Below are 22,841 nucleotides of genomic sequence, written 5' to 3'. Positions count from 1 at the left end.
ATTAAAGAGCTTTACTTGAAGTGAGAATGTTGATTAGTTTTATTTATCATCATGACTGAATTTAATTGAAAGTTTAAATGCATCTTTGGTAAAGTCAGACACTACATACATTTGACAGTTTATGATTCAAATCTCAGAGTATTTTATAAATGGCTCTGTCACTCACTTTGCACTAACAAATGTAATGTCAACTCTTCAAGCATTAATCATGATTGTAATTGTCAAAATGAACCTAAAAGCATAATTTCTGGCAGGATTCATAGTTTGATTCAAAATTTTTATTTTTGCATTTTAATTTTCCATGCATGAAGCTAGCTCAACACAGGCTGTACATTAATATCTACAGATAAATGATCTTGAATAAGTTTTTATATGACCATAAGCAATCTATCTTAACTCTTGATCATTCATATTGACTGAAATTTTAGCCAGTTTTCATGCCATAAGTTTTTCAAAACTTTCAACGGATTTAAATGTGAAGAATTTTTTTGAAGGAATTCGCATGTACTTCAGCCAAATGTGCTAGTTGAAACATAAGTGTGTCAGAATTTTATGCAAAATATTGATGACACTATAAATTTCTAATGTGAGCAGCTAAGTAAGAGCTATTTTAACAATGTAGTACTCTAAATTACTTTTAGTGATGACAATACAGCAAAAATGGAAATAAAACCTAGCTTTTATTACTATATATCTATATTCAGAATAATGTGCAGTATACTGAAGTACTACTCAACTATCACATTAAAGGACTGTAATTTGATGATGCCAGGACTTAAATTGTAATATGTCATTAATCAGCTTTGTTGAAGTTGAAATGAGAGTATTTCCTACTACCCTAGCTGTAAAGAGGCTCTTTGAAAATGTCACCATTGGAATGACCCCTTATGTATTATAACATTAACAGAAACTTTGTTCCAAACAATTTTCGTCTAGGCAAAGAGGCACTTAGACCCACTGCTGACTTGCAGTTCTGGCCTAGGTTATCTTTGCATTCTGATTCTTAGTGCCAGTTCCTCTATGCCAGGGAGTGGGGGAGGGGAGTGGGGGAGGCAGAGGGTGAAGGCAGGGGCAACGGGGAAGGTCATACAGAGGCATAGTCAGAGATATAGACAAAGGTTCGCTGTCAAGAACGAAACACTAACTCCAAATTAGAGCTCTCTTTAAAAAAAAGTTACAAACCAGAGCTACCAGACCGGAGACACATTCCCACTGTGCTGTCAGGATCCTGCCCTCCCTTCACTGCTGATAGACAACAGGAGTTCAAACTTGAGCCAAGCCCTACATTCCACCCCTCTATCGCCAGACTTCTGGTTACTCCTACACAGTTCCACCAAACCCCAGGCTCCCCCTCCAAAGTAATAATCAAAAGAAAGGATTAACCATACTAGCAATTGGTATTTGTACAACAGTTTTACGTTTGCTGAATTGGCTCTCAGAAATGCTCAGTGCAGCCAACTAAATGATGCAATTACTGTATTACAATACTGACCTTTCAGCACTGGGATCTGTACTTAAAGCATGTCAAGACAGATAGTTGATGTCTTTGCTTTCGCACTATTGATCAAGTTTGGGTTTTATCGTGTATCTTTTAAAAAACGAACACGTTTTTCTCCATCAAAAGTTAAGGTGTGTGTGGGAAAGATTGACATTTTGTTTCTTGTTTGGCAATGAAACATACCCAAGTCATAGAAGACATGGAGATGACCTGATCCAAGTACCAATCGATTTCACTCAAGCTAACAATTAGCAGGCACAAAAGTAGGAACCTCTTTTTCTCTCTGTGGTAAAGCACCTATTATTTGCTCAACTATTCCACTTGAAGGCTTGACTCATCATGCTGGCAATCACAAATGCACAATGATGTCCTTTGAGCACATGAACACTACTATATTTGTGATATTTCACCAAGAGAATAAGTGAGAAAGGTCATTCTTGATCAATGATTCTTAAAGATTATATGCAAGTCAGCAGCAAAGAAAATTTTAAATCATTCCAACATATAAAGCAGACAGCACCCGGTGCTTGAAAACTATTTTCCGTGAGTGGTTTATCAGTAAAGAATGGATAAAGAGAAACAATGAGACTTACCTGTCTTGGAATTAATAGTAAAAAAATTCTGAGGGTTCCCACTTGTAATCCTAAAAGTCATTTTATCACTGGAACTGTAATCTGGATCATAGGCCTGAATCTGAACAATAGGAACATCCTTGGGAGAGTTTTCCATAACCGACGGATGGTAAATAGGTTGAGAGGATATTGGTGCATTGTCATTTTCATCTTCAACCTCTATGTAGATCTCAATGGATGAAAACAATGGAACAACTCCACGGTCAGTAGCATACACAGTAAGCCAGTAGGATGCAGTTGTTTCACGATCGAATACATCAGCTGTATTAATAATACCTAAAACAGGAAACAAAAAGAGAAAGAAATGGATTACATTAAATTTGGTCGTCGTACATTCACCATACCAGGTATGTTTCAACAATAATCCTAAATATCTTAATGATGATATTTGTACAATGTAATATAAAATGGATTGAAAGAATTAGTTTGATGTACAATAAATGGTGGTTGATGATTTTGAGCAGTATGTTCACCCTATTCAGTTCATTATCTGGTTACATCATAAATCTACTGTATTGCTCTGCGGCTACAAAACCTATCCTGAAGTAGTGTGCAAGATAAGACATAAATTGCTAATTATTGGTCTTGATGCAAGTAAAGCACCACCATTCAACAAGTAATGCTTAGACTGCTGGCAGGTCTGGGGAATTCCAGTCATCCTGGGCTGACTACCCTAATATTACAGTATTAAAGCTGATCAAATGTCAAGGGTAGCTTGTAGCTCTATTATTGTCACATTGACCCTATGCAATCAAATACTTAAAAACAAATTAAAATTAAGAAAAACTTCCCTTCTGCTCGCCCATCTATCCTACACTATTCTCTCTTGTATTTTTATTTTACATATGTAATATACCCTATCGAATTTGTGCTGTGCTCTTTTTCATTAAATGAATTTTAAGTACATCAACTGCTTCTCAATTGCCCATTTTGAAGGCAAAACTCTCACTGATAAAACTGACTGGTGAAAACAGAAGCAAGTGCTGTTTTTAGAGCTAATCGAGAATGAAAGTATGAAGATTAGTAAGTCGATTCATAGATGTGGGCAGGTACATGATTTTTCTATTTATATCTATCACAAACTATATTAGAGTGGGACAATTCATTTTTTTTGTCGTTGGCAGCCACTTTGATCACATTGAATGAGTAACTCAGCCATTTAGCTGTAAGGGTCAGATGATATAATAGCCCAGAACTTGCTCTTGGTGATATTAGCAGTCACATGCCCAATATGCTTTAATGATATCCTTTTTTCGCTTTTTTAGAGGAGGCATTTACCTTCTAAAGTAGCATAAAAATGTTATACAAATGCATTAAGCAAGTGTACTAATATTACCAACAGTAATTTCTAAGTTAATAAGATAGGCGACAATGATTGCTGCATATAGTATTTACATTACTATAGACTGACAATCTTTAACTTTCCTTTATCTGTAAATATTTTAGTGGTTAGGAGTGAAATACACGATCTATTCCCACATGGCATCTCTTTGGTTACAGTAGCACTGAAGCCTACCACTCTGTGACAAAGATACATCGGTACACCAATGAGCTGTGCTGTTTGGCTGTGGTCCTTTCACACGTTCATGTTATATTAGCTTACCATTCCATTGTGCCTGATGCAAACTTTGGATTTTGGTCCATGGATAGGCTACTATCTACAGATTAGCATTCATATACATTCATGCAAAAGGCAAAGAGGAAAATATGCAATCTGATTATTACACTGCAATCGTTTATTCACTATTATACAGTGAGTGCAACAAGCTTACCAGAAACAGTGTGACATAAGAGAAAGACTAAAAGACGATTGACATAGGAGCTGTGTACATAGATTTACTAATATAGTTGAGTCTCAATATATCAAAATCCAAGGCGATTGGCAAAAAAATCTTTAACATGACAAGACAATGACAATAAATCAATAGTTCTAATCCTGGCCCAGACCCATTCTCTTGCATTCTCCAACTCTCCAGTCGCTTGCACTGCTACATGTACTTGTAATCCTAGACTTTGCCTGGTATAAATGCTTTGGTAGCTTCTGGAACTCCCTTCCTTAACACCTTCACCTTATTACTTCCTTCCCTCGTTTCAAAAGCCTCCTAAAGACCCCATTCTTGATCCATGCTTTAACTCAACTCATCTGTCTCTTGCTCAGTGCCCACAGTTTTGGCCACTTCATTGTGAAGAACTGCGAGACATCTTTTCATACATGAGTAACACTATAGAAGTTAAATTGTTGTAGCGCAGCATTCTCCTGCAATGGTCTGCCAGCTTCCCACTCTCCTCTAGTAAACATGTAGGTCAGCACAAAACCTGGAATCAGAACAGTCAGCTGTGTATTCCTACACTACTCGGTTCATCTATTTGAATTTGGTAGGATGAGCAGTATGACAAATGGTCTATTCTCAGCTTAGCTCTCTCATTGCTGTATTTAAGATTTGTGGGTTTAAAATTGTAACAATGTATAAAACCAGTGTTCAACAAAAGCACCACAAAGATGTTTGAAACGCAACACTGAATCTCTGCAAAACACCATATAACTGAGAAGCAGCGACAGATCACCAAAAATGGCCCGCATAGTCACAGCTGGTACTTGTAACTTCAACACCGATGCATACATGAGGCTTGCCCCCAAGGATGGAATAAAAATGGCAACTATGGAACCAGGCATAGACCATTGTTAATCCCTTCCCACATTGTGACAAGCAATATTCAAAAATTGGCCTCCATAGCCAAATACAGACAGCAAAAGTGAGCAGCTTTGGGAGTCATTGTCATTCACTATACATAATCAAGATTATTTAGTGTATTAACACAAAGACTCAAATAGGGGAACTAAAATAGTTGGAATGTTTTGAAATTCGCAACATTCTTCAAATTGTAATTTTTTTGTAACAAAACCTAACCATTTTGCTATTCACATCCTAATATATTTATCTTAGGCAATTTCACCCCTAGGCTAGGTATGAAAAGCTTTAAATGATCACATCTATCATATATTAAAATTGCTGAATGCATTGGAAACTACCATGTCGTGCTCTGCCTATGACAAAATCCATTATAAAGGGGTCAACATTTAACTGTAGTACATGTTACACCTGTAGGTGGCTCTGTGATGTTGAATGTTAAATATTGCATGATGTTCACTGCTATAAAAATGTTGAAAATTAATATCAAAAAGCTAGTTGAGCCTGCATGCAGGCTTGGGCCACAAGTATCAATGTGGAGCAACCAAACTTTTTGAGCCTCAGTTTCTTTAACCAGCACCCATGGATTTCCTCACCCCACTGGCTGCACTTCCTTAAGGTGTTATATCTGCAGCTGCCAAAGTCCTGTAAACCAACTTATAATCTCTTAGTAACTCGGAGGCTGGAGGCCCAATCACGAGACTCTATAAGCTCCTAAGAATTGCCCCGTCTCCATCTGCCCCACACAAGCCAGCCCACTCAGTCATTTTGGAGTGGAAATAAACCCCCCCCACAACCCTCACCTTAGTGCAGGAAAATTATTATGGGCCTGCTGACTTCTCTTCCCCCTCCCTTCCACTAGGAAGACTTTGGCCTATTCTAACCTTCCACTCCCCAGTGAGCAGAGAATCCATCCCTGAACTACTGCTCCTCCCACCCCAAAAATAATCATCTAAACATCATCCTCTCCCTCCTTATCTGCCTATACTTTTCCACCTGCTCCTTCCCCTCCCCCTCTACCTCCCTTTCTCCTCATCCTCCACTCCCCACTTCCTGCCATCTGGAAATCCTTCCCTCCCCCCGCTCTTGGCTCAGAGTAAAAATCCAGGCCATGATGACAGATGTTGTGTGTCATCTGGAATTTAAGGGAGTAAAGCGGATGGCAGATTAGTGAGACAGGGAAGATGATTGATGGGAGGCCCCATACAGAACTGATGTGTTAAAAAATGTATATAAGATGAGAATTAAATCATATTTGTTAAAATGTTCTCGGAGCGAGGCTGGACACGCTCAAGTAATATCAAGGACCTTCAAGAGGTGCACCTCAAGATATTGTACGGTGATCAACTTTGCCAGGTTATATTCGAACAACTTATTAGTATGTTTAATTGAACTTGTATTTTAACATCTTTGCTACTTATTATAACATCTTAATAAAGCTATTATACTTTGCAACAAAACATCTGAGAGTCTTTTTGATTAAAGACTGAACCAGTAAAATAAATAACTCACACCTAGTGTGCAATGCCAAAGGATATTCACTAGTTAAAGAGTAATAGCATATAACTGTACAACAACGGAGCACCAATTCTCCAGTATGTGCTTCTTTGAGCTTTCTTCCCCATTGGGTGCGTGGACTCAGTGAATTTACCTTAAAAGTGCATAAAGTGTTTCATCTAGAAAAATATTTACATAGAATTTGCTTATTAGAATATAAAGAGAGAAAAAATATACTTTCAATAGTAACAGCAGTTACTGTTAGCAGCTTTCTGTTAAAGTACAAAGAAAAAAATAGGATACCTGGTACTGAATTAAAATGCAGAAATCCAATCAAAACATTTGGTGAGTCATAAACAACAATGACCAAAACTGATTAGGGGTGAAATCATGCTGTGCATTTTTAGCATTCAAACAATTGATACATTTAAAATAAGAGTTCATTATTCTGGTAAAATAGCAGACAAAGAAACTTCATACAAATAAGATAGGAATTCATTTGCTAATGTGGCACTGCACAATTTCACTCCAATTCAATTTTTACTGTTACTGGAACCTCAAGATTAGATTACAGCCCTGAAATCACTCTAGGGTATCTGTGTTACATCGAGTTACACAAAACTACAGCACAGAAACAGGCCATTCGGCCCAACTGGTCTATGTCGGTGTTTATGCTCCACACAAGCCTCCTCCCTCCCTACTTCATCTAACCCTATCAGCATATCCTTCTGTTCCTTTCTCCCTCATCCACTTATCTAGCTCCCCCTGAAATGCATCTATGCTATTTGCCTCAACTACTTGTGGTAGCATATTCCACATTCTTACCACTCTTTGGGTAAAGAAGTTTCTCCTCAATTCCCTATTGGATTTATTAGCAACCAATTTATATTTATAGTTTTGGACTCCCCCACAAGTGGAAACATTTTCTCTACGTCTACCCTATCAAACCCTTTCATTATCTTAAAGGCCTCTATCAGGTCACCCGTCAATCTTTTTTCCAGAGTATTTACAGTCGAAAAAGAGGATAGCATGCCGGAAATCCCAAGAAAACTTATATTGAAACGGGGACAGGGACTCGATAAAATTAACATAAGTAAAGCAATAGTAATGGAGAAAATAATAGCACTAAAGAGTGACAAATCCCCAGGACCAGATGGTTTCCATCCCAGGGCTTTAAAGGAAGTAGGTGAGCACATTGTGGATGCCCTAATTATAATCTTTCAAAGTTCTCTAGATTCAGGAACATTGCACATGTCACTCCGCTTTTTAAGAAAGGAGAGAGAGGGAAACCGGGGAATTATAGACCAGTTAGCCTAACATGTGTTGTGGGGAAAATGCTGGAGTCTATAATTAAGGATAGGGTGACTGAACACCTCGAGAATTTTCAGTTAATCAGAGAGAGCCAGCATGGATTTGTGAAAGGTAGGTCGTGCCTGACGAACCTGACTGAAATTTTTGAAGAGGTGACTGAAGTAGTGGACAGGGGAATGTCAATGGATGTTATTTATATGGACTTCCAGAAGGCATTTGATAAGGTCCCACATAGAGACTGTTAACTAAGATAAAAGCCCATGGAATCGAGGGAAGAGTACGGACTTGGTTAGGAAGTTGGCTGAGCGAAAGGTGACAGAGAGAAGGGATAATGGGAAGGTACTCACATTGGCAGGATGTGACTAGTGGAGTCCTGCAGGGATCTGTCTTGGGGCCTCAATTATTCACAATATTTATTAACGACTTAGACGAAGGCATAGAAAGTCTCATATCTAAGTTTGCCGATGACACAATGCCGATTGGTGGCATTGTAAGCAGTGTAGATGAAAACATAGAATTACAAAGCGATATTGATAGATTAGGTGAATGGGCAAAACTGTGGCAAATGGAATTCAATGTAGACAAATGTGAGGTCATCCACTTTGGATCAAAAAAGGATAGAACAGGGTACTTTCTAAATGGTAAAAAGTTAAAAACAGTGGATGTCCAAAGGGACTTAAGGGTTCAGGTACATAGATCATTGAAGTGTCATGAACAGGTGCAGAAAATAATCAAGAAGGCAAATTGAATGCTGGCCTTTATATCTAGAGGACTAGAGTACAAGGGGGCAGAAGTTATGCTGCAGCTATACAAAACCCTGGTTAGACCGAACCTGGCGTATTGGCCTTGGAGGGAGTGCAGCGTAGGTTTACGAGAATGATACCCGGACTTCAAGGGTTAAGTTACGAGGAGAGATTACACAAATTGGGGTTGTATTCTCTAGAGTTTCGAAGGTTAAGGGGTGATCTGATCGAAGTTTATAAGATATTACGGGGAACAGATAGGGTGGATAGAGAGAAACAATTTCTGCTGGTTGGGGATTCTAGGAGTAGGGGGCACAGTCTAAAAATTAGAGCCAGGCCTTTCAGGAGTGAGATTAGAAAACATTTCTACACACAAAGGGTTGTAGAAGTTTGGAACTCTCTTCCGCAAACGGCAATTGATACCAGCTCGATTGCTAAATTTAAATCGGAGATAGATAGCTTTTTGGCAACTAAAGGTATTAAGGGATACAGGCCAAAGGCAGGTATATGGAGTTAGATCACAGATCAGCCATGATCTTATCAAATGGCGGAGCAGGCACGAGGGGCTGAATGGCCTACTCCTGTTCCTATGTTCCTAGAAAAGAGCCTGTTCAGCCTTTCCTCATAAGTCTATCCTCTCAATTCTGGTATCATCCCTGTGAATCTTTTTTGCACCCTCTCCAATGCCTCTATATCCTTTCTATAATATGGAGACTAGAACTTGCACAGTACTCCAAGTGTGGTCTAACCAAGGTTCCATACAAGTTTGACATATCTTCTCTGCTTTTCAATTCTATCTCTCTAGAAATGAACCCCAGTGCTTGATTTGCCTTTTTTTTAAAAATGGTCTTAATAACCTGCATCGCTACCTTTAGTGATATGTATCTGTACCCCTAGATCACTTTGCTCCCCTATCCCATTTGGACTCTTATTACCCAAGTTGTATGTGGTCTCCTTATTCTTCCTACCAAAATGCACCACCTCACACTTATCTATATTGAAATTCATTTGCCAAGTATACATCCATTCTGCAAGTTTATTAATGTCCAATTGCATTTTGACGCATTCTTCCTTTGTATTAACTACATCCCCCAATTTGGTGTCATCCGCAAATTTTGAAATTGTACTTCTGATTCCCGAATCCAAACCACTAATGTATATTGCAAACAATAGAGGTATCTGTGATCCCTGTGGAACACCATGTCCCATGTGTTAAGAGATCTCCAGGGATGTTGCTCGCGGTGAGTTGAGAAAACATTGTTTTATGCTTTGGAGCGTACATGTAATCAGGGTCATTGATATACAGTGATTGAATGTCAAATTAAGTGTTTATTACACATTACTTTTTGGGAGAGTTTTCATGTTCAAATTACACAATTATGTCTGTATTATCATGGAAACTTGTAAATTAATGAGCTTCACCACTATCGTATGCTTGTTGAGTTACATATTATTTGTTATCTCGCTTTTTTATGTTCAGAATATATAGGATGGTAAGGAAGATGTTCTAGGATGCAGGAAGATAGCAGGTGTGTAGTAGTAATAGGATGAATTAATAAATGAATACTAGCTATCAGTATAAATTAATAGAGCAGCAGGCCTAGCAAATTAATAAATAAATATAGCAGCAGGCACAGGGCACATCTGCAAATCAACTATTTATTGGAGAAATGGGAATGCATCTTTTATGCATTGTTGTCTGGGTTATCTTTTATCTGTGTCAGCCATGGTAGCACTCTCGCATCTGAGTCAGAAGGTTGTGGGTTCATAGTTCCACTTGAGACTTGAGCACAAAACCTAAGCGGACATTCCAGTGCAGTACCAAGGGAGTACTGCACTGTTGAAGGTGCCGTTGTTCGGATTAGATGTTAAACATAAGACCCTGCCTGCCCTCTCAGGTGGACACAAAAGATCCCATGGCACTATTTCAAAGAAGAGCAGGGGAGTTCTCCCTGGTGTCCTGGCCAACATTTATCCCTCAAACAACATTACTAAAACACATTATCTGGTCATTATCACATTGTTGCTTGTGGGACCTTGCTGTGTGTAAATTGGCTGCCATGCTTCCTACATTACAACAGTCACTACACTTCAAAAAGTACTTCATTGGCTGTAAAGCACTTTGGGATGTCCTGAGGTTGTGAAAGGTGCTATATAAATGCAAGCTCTTTCTTTGTGTTCTTAGAGGTTTCTGCCAATCTTGGTAGAACTCAGATAAAATAGAGCAGTGAGCTCATAGGTGTTCTGCTAGTACATGCATATATATATATATATATATATATATATATATATATGCACATATATATATGCACACATATATATAGCAGATCTTCCAAGGCATTGCTCACTGTGAGTTGGAGGTGTCAAAGGATTTGGAAAGGTTTGGAAAAGTTGTGTTCATAGACTGTATAGTAAGTATTTTTTGATTGATTTCTAGAAAATAATTAGTGTTTTTCTATCACTATCTGCATGTCTCACAAGGGAAAGCATCTCGGATGCCAAATGGGCACACTGTCCCATTTCTTTAGGCACAGGAATTGATAGTGAGGCACAAGAAAAATAAAATGTAAAAAAAACTAAACTAGTTTACGTCTATTCATCTCTACCAAATCTCTCTGCAACAGCACTAAAAGGTTATCTTTAAATAAATATGTTTAAATTCATGACGTGTATTCAAATCTTCGTGCAAGCTATAGGTAATGGACAACCCCTCCAAAATTTGTCACCTCTATGCTTTAACTTGATTGCCATGATGTGGAGATGCCGGTGATGGACTGGGGTTGACAATTGCAAACAATTTTACAACACCAAGTTATAGTCCAGCAATTTTATTTTAAATTCACAAGCTTTCGGAGGCTTCCTCCTTCCTCAGGTGAACGATGTGGAAATGAAATCCTCGAAATGAAATCGCATTTATAATTCACAGAACAATGCTTGGTGATTACAGACAGTTTTTTCAACTGCCCGTTGCCAAGGCAATCAGTGTGCAGACAGATAGGTGTTACCTGCAAGGTCTCAGAATATACAAATCACCAAAAAAAACAACAAACAAAAAAAAACAGAGATAGAGAGGTAGAAACATAGAAAAGACAGTTTGAGGTTAAACAGCCACCCAACCTCAAACAGACCATCGTTCGCAGCAAATTACCTAGCTTTCAAGAGAACAGCGTCCACGACACCACACAACCCTGCCACGGTAACCTCAGCAAGACATGCCAGATCATCGACACAGATACCACCATCACACGAGAGGACACCACCCACCAGGTGCATTGTTCATACTCCTGTGACTCGGCCAACGTTGTCTACCTCATACGTTGCAGGAAAGGATGCCCCAGAGCATGGTACATTGGCGAGACCATGCAGACGCTGCGACAACGGATGAACGGACACCGCGCAACAATCGCCAAACAGGAGGGTTCCCTCCCAGTCGGGGAACACTTCAGCAGTCAGGGACATTCATCCACCGACCTTCGGGTAAGCGTACTCCAAGGCGGCCTTCGAGACACACGACAACGCAAAATCGTCGAGCAGAAATTGATAGCCAAGTTCCGCACCCATGAGGACGGCCTCAACCGGGATCTTGGGTTCATGTCACGCTACACGTTACCCCACCAGCGAACAAATGTTATCTGTTTTTAATATAACGGGTCAGTTGCTGTCTTTTCTATGTTTCTACCTCTCTATCTCTATTTTTTTTTGTTTGTTGTTTTTTTTGGTGATTTGTATATTCTGAGACCTTGCAGGTAACACCTATCTGTCTGCACACTGATTGCCTTGGCAACGGGCAGTTGAAAAAACTGTCTGTAATCACCAAGCATTGTTCTGTGAATTATAAATGCGATTTCATTTCGAGGATTTCATTTCCACATCGTTCACCTGAGGAAGGAGGAAGCCTCCGAAAGCTTGTGAATTTAAAATAAAATTGCTGGACTATAACTTGGTGTTGTAAAATTGTTTACAATTAACTTGATTGCTTTGAGCTCTCTCTCAAACAAAGACATATAAATAAAAGAAATGCAACTGCTATGTAAACATAAATAAAACATTTTGAAGTGTAAAATTTTGAACTTGGTTTTTCCAAAGTTACCTCAGAAAAAGTTGAAGAGCTCACATTTTACATTGTTTTAGCCAAATGCCATTGTATCTTTTGATTGATGTGTGGCAATCTTGAATTCCTGTGAAACCTGGATTTGTTTTATCTGGATCTCAGGGCAAAGGATGAGCCATTGTGTGTCTCTGGGAAAAGGGGTTGATTGACAGCTCCATGTCCTGGCAGGCATATACTCAAGCAGCTTTTGACCAGTCCAGGAATTATTCTTATTCCACTGTTCTACAGCCTATGTTGAGGTGAGCCTCTGAAGGCCCCTTGGGGTGGACTCAACCTTGTGTGCAAGTTTTATGTTACAGATGGTGGCCCAAGTTCTTTGTTATTTGGAGTGCTCGTGAAGCATACACAAACAATCATGTTTTACTTGTAGGCAGTAACAGCAATTACAGCAGTCTTTTACCTTACAAAGGAGAAAAATATCTGGAGCAGCCTGAAATTCACAACAGTGTGATGGACAAAAGTACAGACCAGATGCAAGAATCTTTAGATAGACAGGCAGGCACAGACAGTATGTTGTGAATGTTCTGCTGTGGTTTATTCACTGAGGGCCTCTATTGTCAACATTGGCTCGCAAAGGTGACAGAATTACAAGTTTATAAATATAATTTGTATTTAATTACTGAAAAGCAATGCAGCAAATATATACTGAAATAGAATAAATTATATAGATATTAAAAAGTCGTGTTTGGCAATGTCATAATATACAAATTACCTGCAAATAATCCTAATAATTAGGAGGTTTAACATTAGGAACTTAAGAATGTCTCCAGATAGTCTAACTATTCTGATATGCTGTTCCTGATTGTCTCACTTCAGTCTTACTGAATGAACTTTCTTGGCAAAGCTCAGTTGATCAAATTGGAATTCGAATATGAAAATCATCCTGTTATAAAACATGCCTTTGCTGGAGCTTCCTGGAAAAATGACTGGTACTCCAATACTGACTTTGGCAGAAAAAACATTTTAGCTTGGAAATTACTCTGTGAGATATCGTATGAACACCTAAAATGTTTCAATCAAACTCTATTATCATAATAGAGGTATTTTAGGTCTTCTTTTTACATTAGGTTAATACTGCCATCAAACTAGAGGTTAATATGAATGCATGAAGCATTAGTACAAAATCAAACGATGTAATTTCCAGGTTGCTTTCACTTTCTTAAAATGTAATTTTTTTTTTAAAATGGATTTTTATTTGTTTCATTAACAATTATTCCTCTGTGACAGTGAAAGGTGGATGAAAGCAACTGTCACCATTTTGAATTGCACACCACTAATTTTGCAGTGCTTCAGATTAATTGTACTAAATGTTGGGAAGAATGGATAACTACCCATCTCCATCTGCACTTGCAAGCAATCATTGGCCTAAACATGGACCATTTCTTTATCTGCTGCCTAGATTTTTTTTTAGGAATAGCACTGATGTAGTTTGGTCATGCTTGGCATAAAAAGGGATTTAATTATGCCTGAACGACTTCACTGTTTTATAGAGAAATATCTGCATCCCACTCAAGCTGTTCAACGTTATCTTATCTTATAGAATCATAGAATGGTTACAGCACAGAAGGAGGCCAATTAAAGTTTTTCTTCATGTTGCCTTTGGCTCTTTTGCCAATCACCTTAAATCTGTGTCCTTTGGTTCTCGACCCTTCCACCAATGGGAACAGTTTATCTTTATTTACTTTATCTAAACCCTTCATGATTTTGAACACTTCTATCAAATCTCCTCTCAAACTTCTCTGCTCTAAGTAGAACAACCCCAGCTCTTTAAGTCTAGCTACGTAACTGAAGTCTTTCATCCCTGGAACCATTCTAGTAAATCTTTTCTGCACCCTCTCTAAAGCCTTCACATCCTTCTGAAAGTGCGGTGCCCAGAATTGGACACAATACTCCAGTTGTGGCTGAACCAGTGTTTTATAAAGGTTCAACATAACTTCCTTGCTTTTGTACTCTACGCCTCGATTAATAAAGCCCAGCATCCCGTATGCACCTGTCCGGCCACCTTCAAAGATTTGTGTACATATACCCCCAGATCTCTCTGTTCCTGCACCCCCTTTAGACGTCTACCATATAGTTTATATTGCCTCTCCTCGTTCTTCCTGCCAAAATGTATCACTTCGCACTTCACATTCTATAAATTTCATCTGCCACGTGTCTGCCCATTCTATCGGCCTGTCTATATCCTCTTGAAGTCTATTATTATCCTCCTCACTGTTTACTGCACTTACAAGTTTTGTGTCATCTGGAAATTTTGAAATTGTGTTCGGTACGCCCAAGTCCAAGTTATTACTCTATATCAAAAAAAGCAGTGGTCCTAGTCCAAAAAACCACTGTTCACCCACTACTCTCTGTTTCCTGTCACTTAGCCAATTTTATATCCATGCTGCTACTGCCCCTTTTATTCCATGGGCTTCAATTTTGCTGACAAGCTTATTACGTGGCACTTTATCAAACACCTTTTGAAAGTCCATATACATATCAACTGCAGTGCCCTCATTAACCCTCTCTCTTAACTCATCAAAAAACTCAATCAAGTTAGTTAAACACAATTTGCCTTTAACAAATCCGTGCTGGCTTTCCTTTATTAATCCATTCTTGTCTAAGTGGCTATTAATTTTGTCCTGGATTATCATTTCTAAAAGCTTCCCCACCACTGAAGTTAAACTGACTGGCCTGTAGTTGCCGGGTTTATCCTTACACCTTTTTTGAGCAAGGGTGTAACATTTGCAATTCTGCAGTCCTCTGGCACCACCCCGTATCTATGGGTGTTTGGAAGGGCACCACCCCGTATCTATGGGTGTTTGGAAGGGCACCACCCCGTATCTATGGGTGTTTGGAAGGGCACCACCCCGTATCTATGGGTGTTTGGAAGGGCACCACCCCGTATCTATGGGTGTTTGGAAGGGCACCACCCCGTATCTATGGGTGTTTGGAAGGGCACCACCCCGTATCTATGGGTGTTTGGAAGGGCACCACCCCGTATCTATGGGTGTTTGGAAGATTATGGCCAGTACCTCTGCAATTTCCATCCTTATTTCCTCAGCAACCTAGGATGCATCCCATCTGGACCGGGTGACTTATCTACTTTAAGTACAGCTAGTCTTTCTAGTACCTCCTCTATCAATTTTTAGCCCATCCTTTTACTGTGACTTTGGTAGCATCTTCTTCCTTGCTAAAGACAGATGCAGAGTACTCATTTAGTATCTCAGCCATGCCCTCTGCCTCCATGCGTAGATCTCCTTTTTGGTCCCTAATTGGCCCCATCCTTGCTCTTACTACCCGTTTACCATTTATATGCCTGAAGACAACTTTTGGATTCCCTTTTATGTTAGCCGGCAGTCTATTCTCATACTCTCTCTGTGCCCCTCTTATTTCCTTTTTCACTTCTCCTCTGTACTTTCCATATTCAGCCTGGTTCTCACTTGTATTATCAAGCTGACATCTGTCATACGCCCCCTTTTTCTGCTCCATCTTACTCTCTATCTCTTTCGTCATCCAGGGAGCTCTGGCTTTGGTTGCCCTACCTTTCCACCTCATGGGAATGTACCTAGACTATACCCAAACCATCTCCTCTTTAAAGGTCGCCCATTGTTCAATTACAGTTTTGCCTGCCAATCTTTGATTCCATTTTACCCAGGCCAGATCCATTCTCAACCCACTGAAATTGGTCCTCCTCCAATTAAGTATTTTTACTCTAGATTCCTCCTTGTCCTTTTCCATAACTAATCTAAAGTTTATGATACTATGATCACTGTTCCCTAAATGTTCCCCCACTGACACATGCCCCACCTCATTCCCCAGAACCAGCAATGCCTTCTTCCTCGTTGGGCCGGAAACATACTGATCAAGAAAGTTCTCCTGAACATCTGTTTGAAAGTAATCTGTTGATCATTAAGGATTTCTGCAGTGGTTATTGTATTGTTATTCCATAGTTGAATTATCAAATATTTTTTTAAAATAAAGAAATTTGAAAAAAATCATTGTGTAGAATAGCCAATACATTGCAATGTAAGGGCTATACCTACATTCCCTGCAAATTCACACTAATTAAAGTCCATTTTATATGTTACAATCATGAGCATTAGTAAATAATTCAAGCAACGTGCTTAATCTCATTGGCTTTGCCGGGATTCCTTCTCAAGTACTGCTGTGTAAAGACTCTTCATTGCATTGTACTTCGCCTTAGTGTATCAGCAGAGTTATAGAAGAGAATACAGAAAATATCTCCTGTCAACAACACAATAAAACTGATCGCTTCCTAAATCTAAAACTGGATTCCTGCTGAACTCTATCAGTCTTCACAGTGGTCCCAGCATAGTTACTCTGTGATAAACATAAACATGACTTGGAAATAATACTGTTCATCAGTCTCCTCACTTAATTCAACTCCAGCTGGAAATGAGAGATAAAAGTGTCACAAAATAACTAGATTGAACAAGCAGAAAAGAGTGAACCCTAAATCTGGTGAGCAAAGTGCGAGAGGAGACTTATAACATAATGTCAAGCCTATAGTTTCCTTGTAATTTCAGAACAAAATACACTTTATTAGATGTGTGAGATATTGAGGAAAAAATGATTTATAGAACTGATTTTCATAAACATTACGATATTTTATACAACCACATAGAAATAAACTATTTCTGGTCACTGCCCTGCCTCAACAACTCTATCAAAAACAAATTTAAAAACATCAGAAAATAATAAGCATTTCTTCTCACAGTAAAAGTAATTGCATTCACACAATAAACCAAAAATAAAGCATCAGGAGCAGAATCCAGTGCTTCATTCCTCATGCAAATATCCAGATAATTCATGCGTTAATTAATATATTTTTATTGATCAAAGTTGAGATTTCCTTCTCAGTCATAAGAACATAAGAAATAGGAGGAGTAGGCCAATCGGCCCCTCGAGCCTGCTCCACCATTCAATAAGATCATGGCTGATCTGATCCTAACCTCAAATCTAAAGAACACAAGAAGTAGGAGCAGGACCCGGCCACTCAGCCCCTGGGCCCGCTCCGCCACCCACAGGGCCTTGACCGATCCAAACTCAGCTTCATGTCCAATTTCCTGCCCGCTCCCCGTAATCCCTAATTCCCTTTACTTCGAGGAAACTGTCTATTTCTGTTTTAAATTTATTTAATGATGTAGCTTCCACAGCTTCCTGGGGCAGCAAATTCCACAGACCTACTACCCTCTGAGTGAAGAAGTTTCTCCTCATCTCACTTTTGAAAGAGCAGCCCCTTATTCTAAGATTATGCCCCCTAGTTCTAGTTTCACCCATCCTTGGGAACATCCTTACCGCATCCACCCGATCAAGCCCCTTCACAATCTTATATGTTTCAATAAGATCGCCTCTCATTCTTCTGAACTCCAATGAGTAGAGTCCTAATCTACTCAACCTCTCCTCATATGTCCACCCCCTCATCCCCGGGATTAACTGAGTGAACCTTCTTTGTACTGCCTCGAGAGCAAGTATGTCTTTTCTTAAGTATGGACACCAAAACTGTATGCAGTATTCCAGGTGCGGACTCACCAATCCCTTATATAACTGCAGCAATACCTCCCTGTTTTTATATTCTATCCCCCGAGCAATAAAAGCCAACATTCCGTTGGCCTTCTTGATCACCTGCTGCACCTGCATACTAACTTTTTGATTTTCTTGCACTAGGACCCCCAGATCCCTTTGTACTGCAGTACTTTCCAGTTTCTCACCATTAAGATAATAACTTGCTCTCTGATTTTTCCTGCCAAAGTGCATAACCTCACATTTTCCAATATTGTATTGCATCTGCCAAATCTCCGCCCACTCACCCAGCCTGTCTATATCCCCTTGTAGGTTTTTATGTCCTCCTCACTCTCTACTTTCCCTCCCATCTTTGTATCATATATTTTACACATGCTGATGTGGAAATATGTAATAATAGGGCCTATTTTAACTTTACCTACTCAATGAAAATGAGGCGGTATTGGAGTTAAAATTGTTGTGTACCACTCACCACCCCATTACCGCTCTGCCGCCATATATACCGGAGCCTTCTACTGGGCGGCATAAGATACCCTCCTCAATCAGGCAGGTGCCTCATTACTATATAAAATCGGGTCCTACCTCACCCAGGCAGTGAAAAGGTCCCAGAAAGGTACGTAAATCATTCTTTTTGCAGGACCAGGAGAAGCAGGAGTGCTCCCCCAGGCTCTATAAAAATAACATGGGCAGTTGCCTGCCCACTCCCTTTCCCCTGGACCAAGCTGCCTGCTGGTTGGTTCAGCCTCTAGGCCACCCAATATTTTGCTGGCCCAGAGCTGGTGAGCTGCAGTGGGACGCCATGTTCTGTGCATGCAGTTCGCTGCCCATCTGCTCCATTCCTGGAGTTAAAACCAACCCCAATACTTCTATAATGTGCCTCAAATACATTTATTCGTTACATCCTTTATTCTGAAGTAAAAACAGAAAATGCTGGAAATATACAGCAGGTCAGTCAGCATCTGTACAGAGAAAAGGTTAACATTTTGGATGTAGCTCAATTCTGATGAAGGATAGATACCTGAAATGTTAACCTGTCTTTTCTCATTGCAGATGATAACTGGCCTTCTAAGTATTTCCAACATTTAGAATCATCAGAGAATCATAGAAAGTTACGGCACAGTAGGACGCCATTCAGCCCATCGTGTCCGTGCCAGACGAAAAAGAGCCATCCAGCATAATCCCACTTTCCAGCACTTGGTCCGTAGCCCTGTAGGTTACAGCACTTCAAGTGCACATCCAAGTACTTTTGAAATGAGTTGAGGGTTTCTGCCTCTACCACCCTTTCAGGCAGTGAGTGCCAGAACACCCCCTCCCACCCTCTGGGTGAAAAACTTTCTCCTCAGCTCCCCTCCAATCCTTCTACCAATTACTTTAAATCTATTCGCCCAGTCACTGACCCCTCTGCTAAGGAAATAGATCCTACATATCCACTTTACCTAGTCCCGTCATAATTTTATATACCTCAATTAAATCTGCCCTCAGCCACTTTTGTTCCAAAGAAAACAATCCCAGCCTATCCAATCTTTCCTCATAGCTAAAATTCTCCAGCCCTGAACCCTCTCTAGTGCAACCACATCTTTCCTGTAATGTGGTGACCAGAACTGTACACCATACTGAACCTATGGCCTAACCAATGTTTTATACAGTTCTAGCATAACCTCCCTGCTCTTATATTCTATGCCTCAGCTAATAAAGAAAGATATCCCATATGCCTTTTTAACATTATCTACCAGTCCTGCTACTTCAGGGGTCTGTGTGCATGCACTCCAAGGTCCCTTTGTTCCTCTACACCTCTCAGTATCCTCCCATTTATTGTGTACTCCCTTGCCATGTTTGCCCTCCGCAAATGCATTACCTCACACTTCTCTGGATTGAATTCTATTACCCACTTTTCTGCCCACCTGACCAGTCCATTGATATTTTCCTGCAGTCTACAGCTTTCCTCCTCACTATCAACCACACAGCCAATTTTTGTATCATCTGCAAACTTCTTGATCAAGCCCCCCACATTCAAGTCCAAATCATTAATATATACCACAAAAAGCAAGGGACCTAGTACTGAGCCTTGCAGGACCCCACTGGAAACAGCCTTCCAGTCGCAAAAGCACACATCAACCATTACCCTTTGCTTCCTGACACTGAGCCAATTTTGGATCCAACTAGCCACTTTCCCTTGGATCCCATGGGCTTTTACTTTTTTGACCAGTCTGCCATGTGGGACCTTGTCAAAAGCCTTGCTAAACTCCATGTACACTACATCAAACGCATTACCCTCATCGACCCTCCTTGTTACCTCCTCAAAAAATTCAATCAAGTTAGTCAGACACGACCTTCCCTTAACAAATCTATGCTGACTGTCCTTGATTAACCCGTGCCTTTCTAAATGACAATTTATGCTGTCCCTCAGAATCGATTCCAATAATTTGCCCACCACAGAGGTTAGACTGACTGGCCTATAATTACTCGGTCTATCACTTTCTCCCTTTTTAAACAGCGGTACAACGTTACCAGTCCTCCAATTCTCCGGCACCACGCCTGTATCCAGGGAAGATTGGAAAAAGATGGTCAGAGCCTCCGCTATTTCCTCCCATGCTTCTCTTCACAGCCTAGGATACATTTCATCCGGGCCTGGCGATTTATCTACTTGCAAAGATGCTAAACCCCTTAATACTTCCTCACTCACTATTTATATCCCATCCAATATTTCACACTCCTCCTCAATTACAATCTCTGCATCGTCCCTCTTTTTTGTGGAGACAGACGCAAAGTATTCATTGAGAACCATACCCACATCTTCCGCTCCCACACATAGGTTACCTTTTTGGTCTCTAATTTGCCCTACTCTTTCCTTAGTTGTCCTCTTGCTCTTTATGTATTTATAAAACAGTTTTAGGTTTTCCTTAATTTTACATGCCTGTATTTTTTTATGTCCTCTCTTTGCTTTCCTAATTTCCTTTTTAATTTCACCCCTGCACTTTCTATGCTCTTCTAGGCTTTCTGCAGTATTGAGCTCTTGGTGTCCGACATAAGCTTCCCTTTTTTGCCTTATCGTACCCTGCATGCTCCCTGTCATCCAGGGGGTTCTAGATTTGGCAGTCCTACCCTTTTTCTTTGTGGGAACATGTTTACTCTGAACCCCTTGAATCCCCCTCTTTAATGCCTCCCACTGCTCAGACACTCATTTACCTTCAAGTAGCTGTTTCCAGTTCACTTTTGCTAAATCACTTCTCAGCTTAGTAAAATTGGCCTTTTCCCAATTTAGAACTTTTACTCCTTTTCTATCTTTGTCCTTTTCCATAACTACGCTAAATCTAACTGAATTATCATCACTACCAGCAAAATGCTCTCCAATTTCTGTTTTTATTTCAGAATATAGGATGTAAGTAAGGTACTTCAGATTTAAAGTTCTTTTTTTCTTACTTGTATCCTTTATCCTTTTCTGGCCTCTTGCGCATCCTTGATTTTCACCGCTCCACCATTGGTGGCCATGCCGCCAGCTGCCTAGGCCCTAAGCTCTGGAATTCCCTCCCTAAACCTCTCCACTCCTTTAAAACACTCCTTATGCAGCTCGATGTCAAATTTTGTTTGATAACGCTCCTGTGAAGCATCTTGGAACGTTTTACTACTTTAAAGGCGCTACATAAATGCAAGTCGTTTATTCTGACTTGTGAACCCAGGGGATGCATTTCCAAGAGTACAGGAGTAATGTTCAATTATACAACTCCTTAACATTTGCATGGGGGCTATTAGATTACATTTTTGATTATGTATCTGCAGAAAGATTATAAAGTTTCTAACTTCTAAATAAGATCATTTTAGTAGTGAATTAACATGTACTAGTTACCCTTACTTACAATTATTTGACTTTACCACTTCACAACTAAAAATTGCACCAGAGTTTTGCTATGAAGGTGAGTTTTCTTGAATAAAACACGTCTTCAATGCAATAAAACACAATGCAATATTCAATAAACTTCTTCAGCAGAGTGCATAAAACCACCTAGAAGGTTGCATATTAGTATTTTTAATCTATTTGGTAAACTCAATGGGGGCAATTGTAACTTTTGGTGATGGTGTAAAATGGGTTATGTCGCATCACTTTCCCAATATACACGGCTCAATTTTCCTTTCCATTGCAGTCACCGGAAAGGAAAATTGTGTGCGGTGTATCACAGGCGGCCATTTCACACCATTTCTGAAAGTTAAATTTACCTCCAGTGACCCATTACCTACAATTGAGCTGCAAAACCATTCACAAGGGAAAAGGAAGAAAATGACGACAGCCATTCATCCAGCAGTAAAATATACAATGAGAATGAGACTATTTGACCTACCAAGTCTGTTCTTCCACAGACCACGTAAAATTTTTCACATCATGAACTTAACCAAATTTATATCACTTTAGAGAGAGGCACTAACCATGGATAAAACTTCAAACATAAAGCTCTATGAAATTTCTCCCTGAGCTCCATGGTAATCCTGCAAAACTCCAGGATATCAATCTAACTTTACATTATTCAGCTATGACCAGTTACAATCCACAGATGACATTTCCATGGTCCGAGCTGTGCAAAATCATTGTGTTCTAGAGTACTATATCATCGATACATAACCTTCAAATCACAGTCTACCCAGATATATAAGTAGTTCTTCTTTAGATTAACTTAACATAATTGGAAGTCTTCTATTTGTGTGGGGAAAAATTATTCTTCTCATCTCTAATCTGCTTTGAGACTCATTAATTTTGTACTTTTGCCCTCCAGTTCTGAAACCACAGCCCAGATTAAGTAACCTGCTTATGTCTACATTATCAATGCTCGTTACCATTTCACA

At 39.7% G+C, this 22,841-nt stretch overlaps 1 protein-coding gene across 2 annotated transcripts in view; it reads right to left on the bottom strand.

Moving 5' to 3' along the window:
* Positions 1 to 22,841, bottom strand: part of fat3a (FAT atypical cadherin 3a) — a 465,040-nt gene that overhangs the window by 304,289 nt on the left and 137,910 nt on the right. For both annotated transcript variants that reach the window (XM_067986342.1, XM_067986341.1), the window contains exon 2: positions 2,092 to 2,406. In XM_067986342.1, the coding sequence (XP_067842443.1) occupies positions 2,092 to 2,406 (315 nt within the window). The remainder of the gene's footprint in view (positions 1 to 2,091; positions 2,407 to 22,841) is intronic.

The sequence above is a fragment of the Heptranchias perlo genome, chromosome 6, assembly GCF_035084215.1.
Source record: "Heptranchias perlo isolate sHepPer1 chromosome 6, sHepPer1.hap1, whole genome shotgun sequence".
Lineage (NCBI taxonomy): Eukaryota > Metazoa > Chordata > Chondrichthyes > Hexanchiformes > Hexanchidae > Heptranchias > Heptranchias perlo.
Note: the sequence above shows the minus strand (reverse complement) of the source record. Positions and strands in the feature narration are given on the sequence as shown.